At 41.0% G+C, this 22,209-nt stretch overlaps 1 protein-coding gene and 1 long non-coding RNA gene across 3 annotated transcripts in view; both read left to right on the top strand.

Annotated features, from left to right (window-relative positions):
* syt3 (synaptotagmin III) overlaps window positions 1-20,014 on the top strand; it is a 56,690-nt gene extending 36,676 nt beyond the window's left edge. For both annotated transcript variants that reach the window (XM_048204036.1, XM_048204045.1), the window contains exons 11-13: window positions 2,275-2,404; window positions 13,582-13,672; window positions 16,459-20,014. In XM_048204036.1, coding sequence (XP_048059993.1) covers window positions 2,275-2,404; window positions 13,582-13,668 — 217 coding nt within the window. In that variant the 3' untranslated portion in view covers window positions 13,669-13,672; window positions 16,459-20,014. The remainder of the gene's footprint in view (window positions 1-2,274; window positions 2,405-13,581; window positions 13,673-16,458) is intronic.
* LOC125276518 lies at window positions 12,201-13,468 on the top strand. Its single transcript, XR_007186688.1, has 2 exons — window positions 12,201-13,025; window positions 13,263-13,468. It is a non-coding gene; the product is annotated as an uncharacterized LOC125276518 (long non-coding RNA).
* Window positions 20,015-22,209: the final 2,195 nt, after the last annotated feature.

The raw sequence follows: 22,209 nt of genomic DNA, 5'->3' as shown, positions 1-22,209 counted from the left end.
TTCTATTTTAAGAATCTCTTTCAGTGCTGAGGAAATCCATATCCGAGTTCCCCAAATGTGTTTGTCGATGTTCTCTATGATTCCATGTCTCCCCAATGGCACGCGGCACACCACCAGCCCGTCCTAATGAAGCAGCTCATCTGTGAGCCACAGATAACGCCTGATGAATTGCTCTTAGCATTGCTGCATGCCATCTGTGCTAAACGCTCTATTCAGAAGCGCTATCTGCTGGATAATAGTCATTTCTTACATATATATGACATGCTAAACAATCAACGCAAAACATTTTTTGCAACGTTTCTATATTTAAACCAGCATTGCTTGTTTGAGATGAAGAAATGTTCTTGGCATGGAGACGCTTCTTAAGACTCATCACTTGATTTCAGACTTTGTTTTAAATCTTCACGAAAGCTTGATTGACTATTTTGACATTATTGTTATCAAAATAAAGGCAGGGCATAAACCCTGCTGGCACCCATTTAATTCAGCATGATTTGATTTATTTGCAGTGTTACCAAGCTACAAACTACTAAAAATTTAAAGTGATTAAACTACAGTCAAACAACCCTTTTAAAAAGTACTTATCTTCACTACAAGCTACATTTGAGGCTATTTAAGGGGGCGAATTCAATTCAGTTGTATAACTATCAGAGCTGTGTTTATCTGGCTTAAAATGAAGATCTTAGGGTGACTGCATTAAATTAGACCAATACATTCCTACTAAAAAAACGAAATGATTAATATAACCGAGTATAAACATAGTGCACAGCAGTTTTTAACTCAGTATTTCATTTAAAAAAAAATGGACTCGAGCTCAAGTGAATTGGTGACCCTTTCATTTAAACCTGTTTGTTTGAACTATCCAAACAAATTATTTTACTAAAGAAATTAGTGCTTTTGTTCATCAAAAAAGTACATGTATAATGTTACAAAAGTTTATTTTAACATTTTATTTTATTATTAATGTTATTTTATCTTTATTTCAAATAAATGCTGTTCTTATGAACTTTCATTCATCAGTGAATCCTTAAAAATAATGTATCATGAGTTCAACAAAAATATTAAGCAGTATAGCAACATTGATAATAATATCAGATGCTTATTGATCATCAAATCATCATATTAGAGTGATTTCTGACGGATCATGTGACACTGAAGACTGGAGTAATGATGCTGAAAATTCAGCTTTGACATCACAGGAATGAATGACATTTTAAAATATATTCAAGTAGAAAATAGTTATTTTAAATTGTTTTTGTTGTGTTTTTACAGCATATACAGTAATTCAGCCTAAGTGAACATACAATTAGAGACTAAAATCTTCCTGATCCCTAAATTTTGAAGAGTATAAATAAATAAATACATAAAAACAGTTGCAGGGACTCATCTCAATGCTTTCTTGTGAAATTACTGTTAAGTATCTATCATCACTACTATAATAGGTTAGTTATGTTAATCAAAGTAGGTCTTCAAAAAATGTAAACTGTATTGTCTCTACACAAATCCAGGCCAATCACAACAGATTTTTTATATTTTACGCTAGCTTTGCAGTTAGCATTATGCATCAGTATAATTAATTTAGTCTCCCTTGTCTCTGATCAACAGTAAATGCAAGAGGAAAGATTTATTTAAGTTCCACTTATTAGACCCAGTTGTTATTCCACCTTCACTCAAGAAGCTTTTCATACTCACTTTTCATGTAATTAAGTGATTATGACAGCTCTCTCTCTTCTCATCTTCTCTCTCTCGTTTTCGTTATCAAGGTAATCAGTAGACCTATCATAAATGAATGCCCATCTGTCCTCTGTGACAAATTTTCACTCAAATCATTCAATCCGTTCCCTGTGCTCCCGCCTCATTTTGTTTATCTCGGTAATTCAGTAATTGGAATGTACCTCTGTCTCTCTCTCCTTCTGTTCTCTGTTTATCTGTGTAATTACGTGATCTCTCTGTCTGTGTCTGCGTAATTAAAGGACTGCATGTGGAAACTCTCTCAGTGTGTGTGTGTATCTTAATGGGCAGGTTGCTATATGACACAAAGGTCCTGTCTTTTTCTTTCTAATTATATGATGCAGATAGGTCTGATTTTAAATCTCATTACTTTGTGATTTTTCGCTCCTCATGTTCTCCTGTGTCACTTTTCCGTCTTTCTTTCTCTCTCTCTCGTCCATTTGTTGTAATGGATGCACTGTGCTGTGGTTCTCCTTCATTTCTTAGCCTAACTGCATTAATTCAGTCCCTCCCTCCCACTCTCTCTCTCTCTTCGTTTCTCAGTATCGGTCATAATGAGGTAATTGGGATGTGCCGTGTGGGCAGTGATGCTGATGGGCCGGGAAGGGAGCACTGGACAGCCATGCTGGCGAATCCCCGCAAGCCTATTGAACACTGGCACCAGCTGGTGGAGGTAGACAGCGTGACCGCATGGAGTGTGTGTGTGTGTGTGTGTGTGTGTGAGCATGTGAAAATCAATCAGTGTGCTTTGTGTGTTGTGCCCTCTATGCTTGCCACGTCCTTCATTTTTACACCTGATACCTGTTTGTCCTTATGAGCGTACACCATTCAAGTGGATTCGCATGTCTTAAACAGAACTAGAGTTGTCAAAAATAATGGTACTTATTTGTGTGCATGTCCTGTATGGTGCTTGCACTTTTTACTTTTTGGTTAAAATGCCCTTCTGTTTGAGATATTAATGTAAACACAATCAGTTATGTTTTAAGTGTATGTAAAGAGATGGGACAAAAAAAAAAATGAATGTGTGCATTAGACCTTGCAGTGTAAATACAATCTAATAGAGCTGCTGCTGTCTATGTTGACAGTATTAATCAGAAAACATTGGCACCAAAAAGAGCAGACCACTCAGTCACTAGCTACATTTACATGGACACTTTTTACTTCAGTCTGAATGAATTGGCTCCGACTGATGAATCCAAACGTGGTGTTTACATGAACGCTAAATAAAGTGATCGGGTTGATGTGCACGTTTACATGTCACAAGCACGCTGCACTAATAGACAGAGTTTTCCACTGCTATTGCATACTGACCATCGTCTCCTTTCTTTGTTTTAAAAAGCACACTTAATATTTGATCTATTTCGGGTCATAATTAGGCGACGACGAGCACATGAACCGTTCAGTCGTGCTGCTTGTATTTATCAAGCAGTAAAAGCGCCTTTTCCCGAGCCTAAAACCAGTCGTCTGTGGATGAGAGTATGAAACAAGGACTGATGGGACGTTATCCTGCCCCACTTCACAGACGATGAGTGGAAAAAGAGTTTCAGAATGACAGGACACACATTTATGGCACTTTATTCAACGGGAAGAACAGCTCGTTCTGCGCGTCACACGTCATTGCGCTATTTCTACATCATTGCACATCAACCCGATCAAGTGTTTACATGTCCCTCTTGATCGGATTACGGAATAAACCACCACTTACAATCCGAATGAAATTGTAATCAGATTTGGCTAATTCATTCCGACTGACTTGGTTACATGTGATTTTTTCATTCCGATTGTACTACTAGTCCAATTGCAATCAGATTATTAGGGTCCATGTAAACGCAGCTAATCACTGTGAATAATTACTTGAAAATGCGTAAAGGCTACATTTCTTTGTTTATAATTTAATTAGTTAAAGGGTTAGTTCACCCAAAAATGACATTTCTGTCATTAATTACTCACCCTCATGTCGTTCTACACCCGTAAGACCTTCGTTCATCTTCAGAACACAAATTAAGATATTTTTGATAAAATCCGATCGCTCAGTGAGGCCTCTATTGACAGCAAGATAATTAACACTTTCAGATGCCCAGAAAGCTACTAAAGACATATTTAAAACAGTTCATGTGACTACAGTGGTTCAACCTTAATGTTACGAAGCGACGAGAATACTTTTTGTGCGCCAAAAAAACAAAATAACGACTTTATTCAACAATATCTAGTGATGGGTGATTTCAAAGCACTGCTTCATGAAGCTTCGAAGCTTTACGAATCTTTTGTTTCGAATCAGTGGTTCGGAGCGTGTATCAAACTGCAAAAGTCACGTGATTTCAGTAAACGAGGCTTCGTTATGTCGTAAGTGTTTCTAAATTTCAGCGGTTCACCACTGGGGGGCGTGACTTTTGCAGTTTGATACACACTCCGAACCACTGATTCGGAAAAAAAAGATTTGTCGCCCATCACTAGATATTGTTGAATAAAGTCGTTATTTAGTTTTTTTTGCGCACAAAAAGTATTCACGTCGCTGTACTCATGCTGTAGTCACATGAACTGTTTTAAATTGCTGTCAATACAGGCCTCACTGAGCCATCGGATTTTATCAAAAATATCTTAATTTGTGTTCCGAAGATGACGTGTTCCGAGGTCTTACGGGTGTAGAATGACATGAGGGTGAGTAATTAATGACAGAATTTTCATTTTTGGGTGAACTAAAACTTTAATGTAGTACTTCTGTTTCTTGAAAAAATAAATAAAAGTTTGAATGTTTGATATTGAAATTGTGCAATCAAATTTTCACTGGCATTGGCATAAACAACTAAAATGTTGCTTTCACTAGATAAGACTAAAAGAAAATCTAGAAAGAAAAAAAGTAAAATTAATAAAAAAACTTTCCGGTAACTCTTTCCTTGAAGCCTGTATATATTATGTATTATAATAATGGTATTCATAATGCATGTTAATGCATTTGTAATGGCCTATAATAGACCTTATAATCTTAATCAGTATAATACTTATCTTTCTCCTGGTTATATAAAATACGAGTTATGTGTAAGTGCTAATGTATTGCATATTAAATCCTAACCACAGGATCAAGACCCCTGAAGCGGTTTATTTTGTGGCTGATTGCACATAATTTTTCCTATTGCATGAATGCTTACAAAATAAAATAAATAAATGGACATGAAATACTCATTTGAGTTGAAATATGTTTTTGTATGTGAGAAGGAGACATAAAGACTTCTCAATGGTCTATTATACAGTAGTGTATAATAATAATAATGCATCAATACCTCACTTCAAAATTCCATTGCATTTGTTATGTGTGATATTCATTATCTTCCTAAGTTTAATTGGTCAGTATAGAATGTATATATGTATTATAACTGTGATTACACAGTATGAATTGTGAATTACTTTTGTGTAACCAGGTTGAAAAGTTGTGTCAAACACAAAACTGTTTTTACCCCCCCCCCTGGGTTAAATGTACTGCACACACAGTATGTTTTCATGCTTTTCTCATCTGTTGCCATAAGGTGATGCTGGCCCTTTAAGAAACACGGCTGTGTGAGTGTCGTGAAGTGCTGCGAGAGCTACAAATGAGCAGCACGAGTTATATTAGTGCAGGGTGAATGTTCCGCCTAAAATAGATGTTCGTCATCATTAAAATCACAAAATACCGAGAAATATGCACAGGCAGTGAATTATATACTCGTTCTCAGTGTGATGTGAGTTCGGATGGCTGTGTAGTTTTGCATACCGACAACTATTGCTGACGAACTGTTCAGTGTGGGGGAGCTAACTGTTTCTCAAGATATTTCAAGCGTAAGTGTTGACGATATAATCTGTATCGGTGTACTGTTAAAAAAGAACTTCTTTTGTGCATAATCTAATGCAAACCAGTGTTACTGAAACATGGTTATTTTGTTTAGAGGGGAGAAAAGTGCTCCATAGGCCCTTTGTGTTTCCGGTGCGAGTGTAAAGCATCCAAGTGAGTGTTCACTTTTATTGATTGTAACAGTGTTTATTAGTGCTTCCTTGGAATGAGTGTAATAGTATCATTGTTCTAATTCAATGTGTTCCAAATGTTAAGGAAAAGTTTGAATGTTGTCCCTTTATCATCTGCAGAGGGAAATCGAGTCAGCAACTGGCCCTGTTAATGTGTACATGTGTTTAAGAGGTGATGAGTTGTAAGTTTGAATCATCAAATTCATTTTTGAAGTCCTCTTAGTACTCATTTACGAATGTAAGGTTACCTGAGTGTGAAATGCTGCAGTAGTGTTTGTGGTGTATTAAGGAATACCCCAAAAATGCAACTAATTTCCTTCCATGTACTTTTCATGTAACTTGAGTAGCCTTGTTTGATTTGACAACTTTGATTTGTTGACAGCTGTCATGTTACAACTGTGTGTCTATTTGTTTTCCAGCATGAAAGGCTACTACCGTTGTCTTTGTTAGCAAATATTGTGGTGGAAAAGAAGTGCACTCATTTTGATGTGAAGATCAAACTTTATTTTTTCCTACTGGCTGTAATCACATTTATATTTTTCTGTCACTATTTTCCAAAGTTTTCATACTTAATGCTGCACTGCTCCAAGTGCAGTCTGGAATAAAAGACCCCATTTAAATTTTTCATCCTGTGTCCGGCGTCACAAATCCATATCCCGGGCCACAGAGATTTTGGTACCAGGAGTGGGGTTTCCATTGATAATTTTGGGACATTTTTGACAGTCAGGTAGAGTAGTGGGAACATAGACAACGGTAGTAGTGAAGAGGGGTCGTGTAACAGTGCCAAAGAGGTCAACGACGTGAAGTGTAACATACCTGGAGAAGCAAAGGAGCCGGCTTTCGGGAACGCAGGAAGGTGTTCACTTCTACGTTGAGATCGTTGTCAAAGGAAACGGCAAGGAATCGCCCCTTCAGGTTGGACTGCAGTGACTGCGATTGTTTTTTTTTGACTGTATACCATTCAAGATAGAGACATTGCCAGAGCATGGACCAGGACGACGTTGTGCCAGCTGCTCAGGCTGGAACCAGCCGTGAAATGGACAGTGCAGGGACTGTGACTCATGGTGATGAAGGTAATCCCGTAGCGCAGCTGCAGACACAAATTTTTGAGTTAGGTCGAAGACACGACCAAGTAATGTCAACCCTTGCTAATATGAGTAATGTTGCCACTAGATCTTATGTTTACATTCCAAGGGAACGTCAAATTGTGCCATTCAGTGGCGATCATGTCAAAGATGGTCAGTCTGTAGATGAGTTCATTGACGAGGTTGAACGTGTAATACGGGTGAGGGGTTTGAACACTGATGACCAAGTGGACTTTATTCTGTCCCATTTAAGAGGTTCAGCCTTAGACGAAGTCAAGCTGTGTATGGGGGGAGAGACTAAACAACCCAGTGATCTGTTTTCATATCTGCGTGGGGCCTTTAGGGAGAAACGTACCACACCTCAGTTGTTGCACGCTTTTTATGCACGCAGACAGTCAGAGGGAGAAGATTTCCGTGACTTTTCCCATGCTCTCTCTCAGCTTCTTAGCGCTGCTCAACAACAGTCCCCCAATGCTGTGTCTAATCCCCAGATTGCTTTAAGAGATCAATTCATTGAAGGCATAAGGGATGCGTCCCTGCGTAGAGAGCTGCGCAAACTTATTAGAGAAAAGCCTCAATCCACCCTGTTTGATGTCCGTGAAGAGGCCATGATGTGGGTTGTGGAAGACAGACCCCGTGGTGCTAATGTGGCCAGGAGTCGAAATATCATGAGCACGAGCTCTGAGGAGACCTCAGAACGTACAACCTCAGTCAGTGCAGCACAAAATGACATAGCTGTGGCCTTGCAGGAGGTAGTGAAAATAATCACTCAGCAGGGTAAAGCTATTGGGGAACTCACTAATGCAGTTCGAGAACTCACCGTACAAAAGGTTAGTTCAGGGGGTAGCCAGAGTGTAAAGCCCAAAGTCCAGCCCAGGTATACAGAAAATGGCCAACCCATCTGTTTAAGGTGTGAAGGGGTGGGACATGTAGCTCGACAGTGTCCTGTTCCACGTAGTTCCAAGAGCCAGTCCACTGCCAACTCAAGCTCTGGGGTGCAGGGAAACGGGGTCCCTCCGTTGCTGTGAGCCGAGCAATGCGAGGAAAACCCGAAGGCTCAAGATGCAGCACGTTAACAAAGGAACGGTTCTTGGAGCGTGCAGTTGGCAAGTGCCCTGAAGTTGATGTTCAAATTGGCGGTGTTCTAGTTAGATGTCTGCTAGACACAGGAAGTAATGTGAGCACCTTAACAGAAAGTTTCTTCAGGAAAAACCTCCATGGAGAAGACAAAGACCTTCACCGCACCTCTAAGTGGTTGAGAATAACTGCAGCAAACAAGCTACCACTTCCATACCTGGGCTATGTTGAACTGGATATACAAGTGATGGGGCTAACTATACCTGAGTGTGGGTTTCTAATAGTCCGAGATGGGGATGCTGCAGAACTAGATCCATCTCCCCCTGGTATCATAGGCATGAATATCACCCAGAGATGCAGAGAGTTTGCACTGACTGAGTTTGACACCACTTTAGGAGGAAAGCTGGACTCTGTGTGGAGAGAAGCCTTCAATCATGTACAGGACATTGAACTGGAAAAAACGACGTCCACAGTCAAAGTTAGCGGTAAGGGCAAAACCCATGTACCAGCATCCTCTGTAGCCACGGTCTATGCCAGAGTAAACAAGAGAGCCACTGACACCAGTGCTTGGCTGCTGCTGGAACCCGGGAGCACCCCATTACCAGGTGGACTGATCCCCATGCCCACCTTAGTGTCGCCCAAAAGTCAAGTGCTTCCAGTTCAAGTAGTCAACCTCTCCCAAGAAGATGTTTGGCTGCCCCCTAATGTTCGGCTTGGCGTACTTACCCCCTGTCAGTGCGTTGAGAGTGACGTTTGTGAGGTGAGGTTTCACAGCATCTCTGCCGAACACGAAGAAGTGAGTATTGACCAGAGAGACAAACCAGAGTCCAATACTAGCCCAAGGAATCTGTTAAGTAGACTGCACATAGGAGGTACCCCAGAACAGCAAGCAAGGCTCTGTGAGCTACTAACAAAGTATGCAGATGTGTTTGCAGAGTGCGACGAAGACCTGGGTTATACAGATCGAGTGAAACATGAAATCCACTTGACAGATGATGCCCCCGTTGCCCAGCCATATCGCAGGATACCACCGACTCAGTTTGAAGAGGTCAAAGAGCACATCTCGGGTTTACTCAGGAAGGGTGTCATCCAGGAAAGCTCGAGTTCCTACGCCTCACCCATCGTTCTGGTGCGCAAAGGCGATGGAAGCCTAAGGCTGTGCGTGGATTATAGAAGACTAAATTCCAAGACTAAACGTGATGCTTTTCCATTGCCACGTATTGATGAGAGTTTGGATGCGTTGGGTGGAGCTCAAGTGTTTTCGACAATAGACCTTGCTAGCGGTTACCATCAAGTTGCCGTCCATGAAAAGGACAGATATAAGACAGCATTCACTACACCTTTTGGCCTCTATGAGTACCGGCGGATGCCCTTCGGGCTGTGCAATGCGCCCGCAACGTTCCAGCGGCTCATGCAGGCCATCATGAGTGACTTTGTGTTCCGAATTGTGCTTGTCTACTTGGATGACTTGTTAGTGTACTCATCCACCTTTCACGAACATCTGGTGCGACTTGAAACTGTATTTAGAAGGTTGAAGGAAACTGGGCTGAAGATTAAAATAGAGAAGTGTCATTTCTTGCAGCCAGAAGTGAGATTCCTTGGCCATCAAGTTTCGTCGCAAGGTGTGAGTACAGACCCTGACAAGATAAGTGCAGTTCGGGAGTGGCCAGTCCCCAGTACTCTCAAAGAACTGAGATCATTCTTGGGGTTTTGTAGCTATTACCGGAGATTTATCGAAGGTTTCTCTCAGATAGCCGGGCCATTGCACGATCTAGTGAATGTGTGCCTTAGAGATACAAGCCCCATCAAGGCAGCTCAGCTGTATAAAAGGTCTTGGACTCCCCAGTGCCAAACGGCCTTTGAGCGTCTCAAAGACAAACTTACCAGTGCACCAATGCTGGGGTATGCTGATTTCACTCTTCCCTTTGTGCTTGAGACTGATGCAAGTAACCTCGGGTTGGGAGCGGTCTTGTACCAACATCAAAAGGGTGAGAGGACTGTAATCGCTTATGCCAGTAGGAGGCTGAGAGGGGCTGAGAAAAACGATCAGAACTACAGCAGCATGAAGCTGGAGCTGTTAGCACTTAAGTGGGCGGTCACTGAAAAGTTCCGAAGTTATCTGCTGGGGTCCAAATTCACCATCATAACAGACAACAACCCCCTCTGCCACCTCACGACCGCCAAATTAGGAGCCATTGAACAGCGCTGGGCTGCCCAGCTCGCTGTTTTTGATTTTGAAATCAAGTACCGCCCTGGACGATGCAACACTGCAGCTGATGCTCTTTCTAGGAGACCAGGATCCAATGAACCACACTCTGAGAGTGAAGATGCAGAGTATGATGGCTGTGTGGCAATCTGTAATTCGCTCAGGACAGGAACAGCTTTGGGACCGGAGCTGTTAGCAGCAGGAGTTGAGTGCAGCCGAGTCAGGCAGTTACAAACCGCCTTGGCTGGAGAAGGTGATCTTGGGTGTGAGAATACTCCCACTTTGCCCGGGTATTCCAAGGCAGAGCTTCGTCAGTTTCAGGAGTCTGATCCAACACTCAGTGTGTTCAAGAGATTCTGGAGCCGGCAAAGGAAACCTACCAAGCAGGAGAGATTAGTCCTGTCCAGATCAGTGAGTTCCCTGCTCAAACAGTGGCCAAGGATCATTGAAAAGGATGGTCTCTTATACCGTGTAATCAAGGATGTCCACACTGGAGAATGTCACCAGTTATTGTTACCCACCTGCCTGACAGATCAAGTCCTGAAAAATGTCCACGATCAGATGGGTCATCAGGGGATTGAGAGAACCTTAGCCCTGTTGAGACAGAGATGTTTTTGGGGAGGAATGTATGAGGATGTGGAACAGTGGGTGAAGCAATGTCAACGCTGCGTGTTAGCAAAGATGCCGCAACCCAAGATTAAGGCACCGTGGGCTTCATTCTTGGCCTCCCGGCCACTGGAGGTTGTAGCAGTTGACTTTACAACTCTTGAACCAGCCACGGATGGGCGAGAAAATGTTCTAGTAGTGACTGATGTGTTTACAAAGTTCAGTCAAGCATTTCCCACTCGTGACCAGAAGGCCGAGACCACCGCCAAGATCCTCCTCAGAGAATGGTTCCTGAAGTATGGAGTTCCCGAACGCTTACACTCTGATCAGGGCAGGAATTTCGAAAGCGCTGTTATCGCGGAGCTCTGCAAGTTGTATGGGGTCAAGAAAACTCGTACAACCCCACATCACCCCCAGGGTAATCCGCAATGTGAAAGGTTCAACAGAACCCTTCATGACCTCTTGAAGTCTCTCCCGCCTGAAAAGAAGCGCAGATGGCCGGACCATTTATCTGAGCTTGTTTATGCATATAACGTAACACCGCACTCGTCGACAGGGTACTCACCATACTATCTGTTGTTCGGGGTCCAGCCACATCTGCCTGTTGATGCTCTATTGGGCCAGGAGCCTGTAACAGATGATAAGCCTGACTGGTTAAAAGTGCATCAAGAACGTCTCCGAGATGCCCATGTTCGAGCAAAGGAATATGCTGAACGGAGGGCGGTGGAAAGAGCAAGGCAGCATGAGGAGAAGGTATATTGCCCAGCTGTAGAGGTGGGGCAACATGTGTACCTGCGACACCGCCCGCCTGGACGAAACAAGATTCAGGACGCTTGGTCTTCCATCGTGTACCGGGTGTTGGAGGTACAGGGGACCACCTACACCGTGGAGCCTGTTGAAGGAGGCACAGTAAAAAGAGTGCACAGATCCAATCTCAGGCCCTGCAATAATCCAGTACCAGTGCCCATGCCAAGGAATTGGAAGCCCCCTATAAAAGAAGTGTGTACCTCAGCTCCTGAGTCAGAGATGCCCTCGCTGGAAGCAGAGTGCGTTCTTGTGGAGGAAGTTCTTTGTCCTGTGGAGAAACTGACAGTAGCCCAGACATCTGAGTGTCCAAGGCAACCGGTTCCTGATCATTTCTATGATCATGTGGAGCAATCTGATACGAGTGGTGACGGTTCAGGACCAGAGAGCCATGGGATACCTGAAGGTGCCCGGGAAGTGACTCCAACATCGGTGGATTCAGGAAAAGAAAGTGTCCACTTACCTGCTGGGGATCCAGTGATGAGACCTGTGCCTGCTCCTAGAAATAAAAGAGGAGAGTGTGTTAAGTTGGAAGTGCCTTGTCCTGCAGTACGTAAAACACAGAGAACAACTGCAGGAGCACATAGTAACCCGTATCGACTGCCCAGGTCTGCGTGCAATGCAGTGTCTTTCAGTCCTGATGTGCTCTCTCAGGTGCTAGCTGGAATGGTCCTTTATACCACTGGGCAGCTTCAAGGGGGCAAGATGATCAGATATAGTAGTCACCGGGGACGTTGACATTCAGCAGGGGAGAGTGTAACCAGGTTGAAAAGTTGTGTCAAACACAAAACTGTTTTTACCCCCCCCCCTGGGTTAAATGTACTGCACACACAGTATGTTTTCATGCTTTTCTCATCTGTTGCCATAAGGTGATGCTGGCCCTTTAAGAAACACGGCTGTGTGAGTGTCGTGAAGTGCTGCGAGAGCTACAAATGAGCAGCACGAGTTATATTAGTGCAGGGTGAATGTTCCGCCTAAAATAGATGTTCGTCATCATTAAAATCACAAAATACCGAGAAATATGCACAGGCAGTGAATTATATACTCGTTCTCAGTGTGATGTGAGTTCGGATGGCTGTGTAGTTTTGCATACCGACAACTATTGCTGACGAACTGTTCAGTGTGGGGGAGCTAACTGTTTCTCAAGATATTTCAAGCGTAAGTGTTGACGATATAATCTGTATCGGTGTACTGTTAAAAAAGAACTTCTTTTGTGCATAATCTAATGCAAACCAGTGTTACTGAAACATGGTTATTTTGTTTAGAGGGGAGAAAAGTGCTCCATAGGCCCTTTGTGTTTCCGGTGCGAGTGTAAAGCATCCAAGTGAGTGTTCACTTTTATTGATTGTAACAGTGTTTATTAGTGCTTCCTTGGAATGAGTGTAATAGTATCATTGTTCTAATTCAATGTGTTCCAAATGTTAAGGAAAAGTTTGAATGTTGTCCCTTTATCATCTGCAGAGGGAAATCGAGTCAGCAACTGGCCCTGTTAATGTGTACATGTGTTTAAGAGGTGATGAGTTGTAAGTTTGAATCATCAAATTCATTTTTGAAGTCCTCTTAGTACTCATTTACGAATGTAAGGTTACCTGAGTGTGAAATGCTGCAGTAGTGTTTGTGGTGTATTAAGGAATACCCCAAAAATGCAACTAATTTCCTTCCATGTACTTTTCATGTAACTTGAGTAGCCTTGTTTGATTTGACAACTTTGATTTGTTGACAGCTGTCATGTTACAACTGTGTGTCTATTTGTTTTCCAGCATGAAAGGCTACTACCGTTGTCTTTGTTAGCAAATATTGTGGTGGAAAAGAAGTGCACTCATTTTGATGTGAAGATCAAACTTTATTTTTTCCTACTGGCTGTAATCACATTTATATTTTTCTGTCACTATTTTCCAAAGTTTTCATACTTAATGCTGCACTGCTCCAAGTGCAGTCTGGAATAAAAGACCCCATTTAAATTTTTCATCCTGTGTCCGGCGTCACAAATCCATATCCCGGGCCACATTTGTAATGCATTATATGTACCAAATCACCTTCTGAATATTCATGTATATTCTTTGATGTTTACCCTCCCAGGAGAAATCTATAAACACATATGTGTCAAAGAGTGCCGCAGCCTCCCCTAAGCCACACATAGTGGTGGACAGCCCTCACTCTGAGTAGAGATGTGAGTATTCACACATGAACATAAACACACATACCGTAAATAGAAGGGTACTTCCTCACATGTGGGATCTGTGTGGGTGAATGCATCAAAGGGTTACTTCAGGTTTCATTCATGAACTAACAGACTGAAAACATCAATGGCTATGTTCACACAGCAGCAGGATACATTTGTCAGTCCTGTTTTACAGCACCAGATATGGTTACGTTCATACAGTTTTGTTATTAACAACTGCATTCTAGAACCAAATTGGATGCTTAAAGCTGAATTTTGAGAGCAAGTGTGGGTAATCTGTGCGATGTAAATGGAGCCGGAATTGCACTGGGGTGCATTTCCCATACAACGAAGTAACTCACTGCTTCACTACCATTGTACGATGCATCGTCGAAGAACTGTTTCACGACTGTTTCCCGAAACCGTATCATCACAAACTTGTCGTTCAGCCATGTTGGCGAATGATGTCACGCAGGTGGTGGAGTAATAACTTATTTAAATGATCCATTTGAAATCAAATTAATGCTAGATTTTTTGCTATAAATAACAGACAAAGCATCTGAGGACTAATTCTCATTTTTCTCAGTTATTTTGCTTTATTTCCAGATTCAATCATTGGCTCGTTCTTGCGTATCAGAACACATACACGTATGTGCACTCTTCAAAAACGGTGCTTCAAATCTCTTGACAAACTAAAATATGTAAATGACATTTGTAGATATTCGAAATAAAAGTGGGGTGCATTAAGTCTACATGTCATAAAAACAAGAAACTATGCTTCTAACCACAGCTCGAGAGCTGTCGTTCCAGCCACACAAGTTTGCGATGCAGTTTGCGAATGTCCGTTTGAACTATGGTTTCGGGAAACACCAAATTGTTGAACTATGTTAATAACGACAGAACTTGCGATGCTAGTTGGCTAACGATGCTTTTGGGAAACGCACCCCTGGACAACTAGTTATGTGAGGTTCTGACAACTCACCTGAGACAAAGATATGAGCTTCACATGAGCTTGATTTGTTAGTCTCAGCCTCAGACTTCACACCTATGGACAATTGGCTGAAAGTCTGATGCATATGGCACACAAAATGGGAAACACTATAGGAGTTTCAAAGTCGTCATCTGATTTGCTGAATTCTACCGTATTTCCGGGAGACGTGCATGTCACGTTCTTTAATGGTCCGCCTGAAAACTGTTTTGATGCCAAACCCCCTCATGGAAAAAGAAAGCCATTGTGTTTGTGAAAATGAGTACTTATCAGGATGAACTAAACGTTGGTCTGTCAAAAGTATGTGAAGTTCATGGTATAGACTATTGTAGGGAAGTCAGCTTTATATTTCCACTCCACTAAACATGACGCTGAACAAAATGAAGTGTGATTGGTTGCTTTACATGTCAGTCAGACGGACTCTGGGCAGTCCTTGACCAATTAAAGCTGCCATAGATTTCAGACCGACCTTCTACTGTTAGTCTCAAGGTCTGGCTACCCGAGACTAGTTTTGTGAGAGAAATTCTGCTGTCTAAAAAATATTAAAGGTGCCCTAGATTCAAAAATTTAATTTACCTCGACATAGTTGAATAACAAGAGTTCAGTACATGGAAATGACATACAGTGAGTCTCAAACGCCATTGTTTCCTCCTTCTTATATAAATCTCATTAGTTTAAAAGACCTCCGAAGAACAGGCAAATCTCAACATAACACAGACTGTTACATAACAGTCGGGATCATTAATATGTACGCCCCCAATATTTGCATATGCCAGCCCATGTTCAAGGCATTAGACAAGGGCAGCCAGTATTAACGTCTGGAGCAGCACAGATGAATCATCAGACTAGGTAAGCAAGCAAGAACAATAGTGAAAAATGGCAGATGGAGCGATAATAACTGACATGATCCATGATATCATGATATTTTTAGTGATATTTGTAAACTGTCTTTCTAAATGTTTTGTTAGCATGTTGCTAATGTACTGTTAAATGTGGTTAAAGTTACCATCGGTTATTACTGAATTCACGGAGACAAGAGCTGTCGCTATTTTCATTTTTAAACACTTGCAGTCTGTATAATTCATAAACACAACTTCATTCTTTATAAATCTCTCCAACAGTGTAGCATTAGCCGTTAGCCACGGAGCACAGCCTCAAACTCATTCAGAATCAATGTAAACATCCAAATAAACACTGTACTTACGCGATTAGACATGCTGCATGACGAACACTTTGTAAAGATCATTTTGAGGGTTATATTAGCTGTTTGAACTTTGTTTATGCTGTTCAAGGCGGGGGAGTGTGAGATTTAAAGGGGCCGTGCAGCATGAATCGGCTCATATTTAATGATGCCCCAAAAACTTCACAGACACATTCAGGGGACACCTTAGACTTATATTACATCTTGTAAAAAAAAAAAACGTTTGATGGCACCTTTAAAACAGCATTTGAAGCCACTGTTGGTTGATTAAGATTTGACACATTAACTTGCTCCTCAACTGGATTCATTTATTATTATTATTTACTCGTTTTTATCATGTCAATTGTGATAAGACTTTCTGGTATTTATGAAGGCAATATCTTTGATATACAAAATTGTTAAAAACAAATTTTCATTTGTTCATACTAATAGAATGCCTTTCTAAGCTATTTAACAGTCACACCTGGTAGTAAATGCAGTTGTCAATCCAAAACACGGTATGAATGCAGTCATCTTTTCACTGGAGCTGTTTGTGTTTATGTAACTTGCTGTTAGCGTTTCTATGCTTAACAGTGTTTTTTCTCTCTTTCTTTTTCTCATCCTCAGGTCAGCATTATCTTTTTAGCAACAGAAATACATTCTTTCTTTTCACCTGTGAATAATTTTTCATCAAGAAAGAATCAGAGAAGAGAGACTGTGCTTGCATTAGTGCTATTCCTCTAAATCAACCCTGCAGACCCAACACAATATATAGAAAAACACCTAGACTAGACCGGACTCACTTACACACACACACACAGGTACATCCACACACACAAAAACACAAACAGACATACAAACACATGGAATCATAACAAAACTACTGGCATGGATGGTTTTGCTTCAGGAATGATGTTAAAATCAAAATATTTCATGATTTATTCAGGGGAAATATGACAAACATTCCCACTTTAAATAGATAATCTTTATTTAGTTATTTGAAACTGAGCCTACAAAAAAAAAGAGATTTTAATTACTTAAAAAAAAAAAAAATCAGGAGAGAGACCTGATAGATTATGGACCACGAATGTTTCTGTGTATGTGTGAGCGCATGTGCGTACGTGAGTTTGTACGGGTGTCTGTGTGTAGCTTTAGAAAATCTCTACAAAGTGTTTTCAGTCGGACAAGTAGCTGCAAGTTCTCGGAGTGGTCTTCTCTGCCAATGCAGAATCCTTGCAACTGTTTCCTGTTTCTCTGGAGAGGAGGACTACTTTATGACCGTTCCCATTTGGAGAAGGAGAAATAAGGACGGAAACGTTGGCCAAATCATGTCGTGCAGTATCGAAATGTGTCCCTCTGCCTTTTACATTTTTATCACCTTCTGCTTGGAGCTCATTGAGATAAGCAGTGTTTCCTTTTTCCTTTGTTTACCAGAGTCCAACCATTCTTCTTGTTCTACCAGATACGTACGGAACGAAATGGTTTGAGAATATGTTTCCCTGACCTGGACACACTGGCAGACTGAATCCCCTTGAGAACTTTTCCAAAGGGAGCTATCGTTGATTTCAAATATTGCCAGAGGACCCGAACCGAGACGGACCTTGGATTTGTGTGCACTTCCTGGAAACATATCCTAGGGGGGAAAGATCTGGCCATAGTATTTTATTTTTGTACCATGCCAGGATATTTTTTTGGGTTCTCTTAGACATTTTTAATTTCAAAAGAGGAAGTGTGTGCTCTCCATCATCCTTCTGCCAAGAGGACCGCTTCGGAAAGACGCACGCATTGATCCTCTTTTTCCTCCCGTGTATCCTATGTGTTTGTGGGAGTGCTTTTTTTGTGTCGATATGTGTTGGCTCGTCGGTTTGTGTGTGCGCGTGTATGCCCGTCTGTCGGTATATGTCACCCCGTGACCCCGCGTACGTCTCCACTTCCTTCACCCCGTCCTGTGTCCTGCACAGAGAAAATCTCATTTTGAACAATCAAGTGTCTCCTGTCCTGTGTCTTAGAGGAACTGTTTCTTATGTAGGACCTGTTGCACTTGGTAGGGACATGGTCTATTTCTTAGACGCGCGTTTCGGTCGTTCTCCGTAGAATGTGGTAGTGACCTGTCTCCGTTGTGTCCCTAACCAGCTCGTCACTGAAACGTGTCCCTAGCCTGATCTGTGTTCTCGTGTTGGATGTGCTTTTCTTTTTTTTGTAAATGTGCTCTGTGTGTACGAGGGGACAAATCTGGTGGCCACAGCTATGGAGGAATAAAATGTTGGAAGTTTTTCATTGTCTTTAAAAGAAAAAGGGGAAAAAAAAACAAAACAAACAAACTGGTTCTCTTCATCTCTTTTGGCTAATGTGACTATCTTTTCTGTCTGAGCATTCCTTGCAAACAGAGACAAAGAGGGGGACACGTCTTTTATCGTTTTGGTGCCACAAGATAATTTCACATTACTGACTGACTTCAGATGCAATGTTTTTTTCCTTCTTCTTGTATTTATTCAATCAGGTCGCTGCTTCTGTAGTCAGAAACATAGTGACCAAGACACTCAATTCACACACCCTTGATATCCAGGGTCACTGCCGCTATTAAAAGGATAATTCACCCAAAAATGAGAATTCTGTCATCGTTTACTCGCCCTCGTACCGTTCCAAACCTGCATATTTTGAAAAACGTCTCTACAATGAAAGCCAATGTTGTTTTTGGACCCTACTGGCTTTCAGTTGAGACTTCCTTCAAAATATCTTTTGCAGATGAAAGAAAGTCATGCAGAAATGAGAGTGAATAATGGATGAATTTTCAATTTCAGGTGTACTATCCCTTTAATATCACAGTACAACCACTGCCAATGCTACCGCACGCATCCCTCAGTTGAGGAATACTGCATTACCAATCACTAACATTCATGTTATTGAAATGTACATCAGTATAATTGTTTCCCAATGAAACCCCTAGAGCTCATATTTTCTCAGTTTCTATTATTAATCACATGCCAGGCCTTAGGACGCACACACACGCTCACGCCGGTGTGCACTCAGTCCTTAGTCCGTTATCGTATATCAGCTCTTGTTGTTTTCTAAGAGGCCATTGATTCCGTCATACACGTGGATGTGGTATCGACCTGCAGTCTTCAGCCCTATCCAGCTCCTGTCTCCAGGCCCATCTCTTCTGCTGCCTTAGATCTTAGACACTGTGGAGGCACAACCCCTGTAGAGTGACCTCTGACCCCCTCATCAGCTTCCACACAATACAAACTTTAATGATAGCTTTCTCTTCGGTTCAGCCCAGCCCATATGTTTTTCTCTCCATCTCTGTTTGTCTCCCCTCTTTCCTCTGTCTCTCTATGTCAGTGCAATTCTGAATGATCCTGAGGAAATGTGTTTGCATGCTTATATTAACATGGATGATGTCAACTTGATGCAATGATAATTTAATAAGTGATGCTCAACACAAAAATCTGACGATGAACTTGATACTAACACTACTAATGACAAACATGTTGACCTAGCAACCTGTTCGATATCATCAAAACACTGATGATTAATGTTGTTAATATTGTATATCCTCTTTGAAATGGTATTACAGTTTCTGGGTATATTTTTGTTTGTTTGTTTGTTTGTTCGTTTGCTTTTTTAGTTTTCTTTAAAAAAAGGTTTACTTTTTTATATGTTGAGATTACGCTGAGACTTAGAGCAAGATAAAAATGAAATGCAGTCAGGGTGAGAGAACATTTCAGCTGAAAAAAAAAAACAAAATTGAAAAAAATAAAAAAAATAAAATAAAATAAAATAAAAAATCTCCCAAAAAACTGTTAGGAGGATGATTATGTGAATGATAAGGTGATGATTCTAAGGCTGGAGCGATGATGGCTGAAATAAAACATATGTATGAAAAATCATTGCGATGTGTTTGCGTGATACAGCTGTCTGTGTTTATGTAATGGGTTGTGAATCACCTTGACTTTTCTGTCTACCTCTTACTTTGTGTCTCACCCTGTTCCCCCTCCTGCTGTGCATTAACTTGTGTGTAATTATTTAGTTACCATCATACATTTTTTATCGTTGACCCGCTTTATATAAGCAGTGTGGAGCATTGCATCCATGTACATGCTTCTTTTTTTCTGTATTTCCATAGGCACGCAAACACACTCACAACCACATATGTCATACCCATAAATCAAACCTGGCCCTTCCCTGCCTCAGCCTCGTTCTTAACATCAGATCGTATCCTTATGGGTCTTCCGGTCACAAAATTCCCTGGCGTTAATTGCACCCATGTGGTGGGATTCTTAGTAGATGGTTTGTTACTGCCCGATTGATTCATCGGCCTCCATCTTGACTTCTAAGAGTCACATTCATGTGAGTGTAATGCACTGTTCATCTGAGCTTCACTGTACACAGAAGAGCCAGAGTCAGCACTCTCTGACACTCACAGATACAGGAAGAGAGAGGAAGGTGCAGGGAATTAGCATGTGTGGTGAAGACTACAAATGTGCTATGGAGAAAAGCAGGGGGTAAATCTCAACAAGAGACCGGGAGCCAGTTACATAAACATTAAGAACTTCTTAAAATCTAGTCTGACCAAATTTCTCAATTTTTAATTTTTTGATATGCAACTGACAAAAAAAAAAAAAGTTATTAAAATCCAGTCTTAAAAAAAAAATAGATGACTAACTTGTAGTACTAATTTAAGCACTTTATGTAACTGGCCCCAAGGACAAAGAGTGGTAAGAAAATAAAAGACTGAAAATATTGGGGGAATGGAATTAAATGAATATATTTTATTCAGCTTCAATATACGTTAGACTAAATCGACGACACATGGCATAATGTTTGTTACTACAAAAATTCATGTCAACTAGTGTTACAGTGACGCACTTACAATAAAAGTGAATAGGGTCAAATATTAAATCAATATCAAAATTCTCAGTTTCTAAAGTATAGCAACAAGATGATTTTAGTGTAAAAACAATTACTAACGCACAGTAAAGTTATTTTTAATTATAAAACGGATAGTTCCGGCCCTTGATTCTGATTGGTTGAGCCATGTTTAAAGCCGTTGTAAAATTCCCGAAAACATATAGCTGACCGCATTACATAAGTATCGCTGCGCCACTGAATGTGTGTGCTGTTGCGTCTGTCTTAGCAACTAGCAATGTAAACATATGTTTGTTCTCTACTGATTTTGTTCACTGAAGCACTGCATTATGTAGAAGAGTATTGTGAGATAGAGATATCGAGTGACCGAGTCTATTACCTGCATTCAGATTTAGCATTTTCCTTCAGGTCAGTCCAATGTTCATAATAAATAATCCAACTGAATGTCTGCTGCGATCCTGTCCTTTTAACATTTAGTGGGTTTCCACGTGCCCTGCTGACACTGACAGCGCTAGTCAAAGCAGTTGTCATTTGAGGCCTGTTGCATGTTCACAACAAGTTTCAATATAAAAGTCTTTGCGACTGAGTGACTCGCTCATGAAGAAAATCTCTGCCGCCATCTAATGGTGTAATAAATGTAACTGTTCACGGTCAGGGACTATTTTTTCCGGCGGAAGGAAGGCTTTTAATGATTTTACTTCATGAAAGTTGCATTTATACATATTTTTTGGCTTTAATATTTGTATTGTGTGGTAACTGTTTTATAAAAGCAATAAGCCCCGTGAAACACTGGTTTACAGTGAATTTATAATAGCTAAGGGGGTCCGCGTCGTGCCTAACAGCGCCCCTTAGCTGTTATAAATTCACTGTAAACCACGGCTTCTTGGCTTATTGCTTTATTTTACACCTTTATTTCCTTTACAATGCATCACCCAGGGATATTTACCTCTGTTTGGCGAATATGACAGTGAAGTTTCCCCACAAAGATTTTGCTGCATTTACCAACAGAAAGCTGCTTGGTTTGAAAGCTTCATCTGCACTTCTTATATTGACACATTAATTAATTGTTTTTTGGAGGGTTTTGCCTGCAAAATGACTGTGGCATTTACCATTATTCTGCAATCCAGTCATTTCAATAGGAATCCACACAATCACAAATTTCATGTGTGGGCGATTTCACAACAGGTACAGAATCAGACTCAGAATGTGCTTTATTCGCCAAGTGTGCACAAACACACAAGGAATTTGTTGTGCTTTTCTACAGAAGCTCTTGGTACACACATACATATGACATGAGAACAGAAACATTTAAATAAGTAAACTAAGAAAAAATAATAAATAAGAAAATAAAAGTTCAAGTTGGTAACACAGATTCTCCACGTTGCCCAATAGAAAGCTGCTTGGTTTGATAGTGAGTTCACTTCTGTGTGAGCTTTGCTACATGCAGCGCTACACTATTAAAGCCACGGTCAGTAAACCGTGGCGTATCATTTTTTTAATGGAATATTG

The sequence above is a fragment of the Megalobrama amblycephala genome, linkage group LG1, assembly GCF_018812025.1.
Source record: "Megalobrama amblycephala isolate DHTTF-2021 linkage group LG1, ASM1881202v1, whole genome shotgun sequence".
NCBI classification, from domain to species: domain Eukaryota; kingdom Metazoa; phylum Chordata; class Actinopteri; order Cypriniformes; family Xenocyprididae; genus Megalobrama; species Megalobrama amblycephala.
The sequence above is the reverse complement of the archived record's forward strand: the minus strand, read 5'-3'. Positions and strand labels throughout refer to the sequence as shown.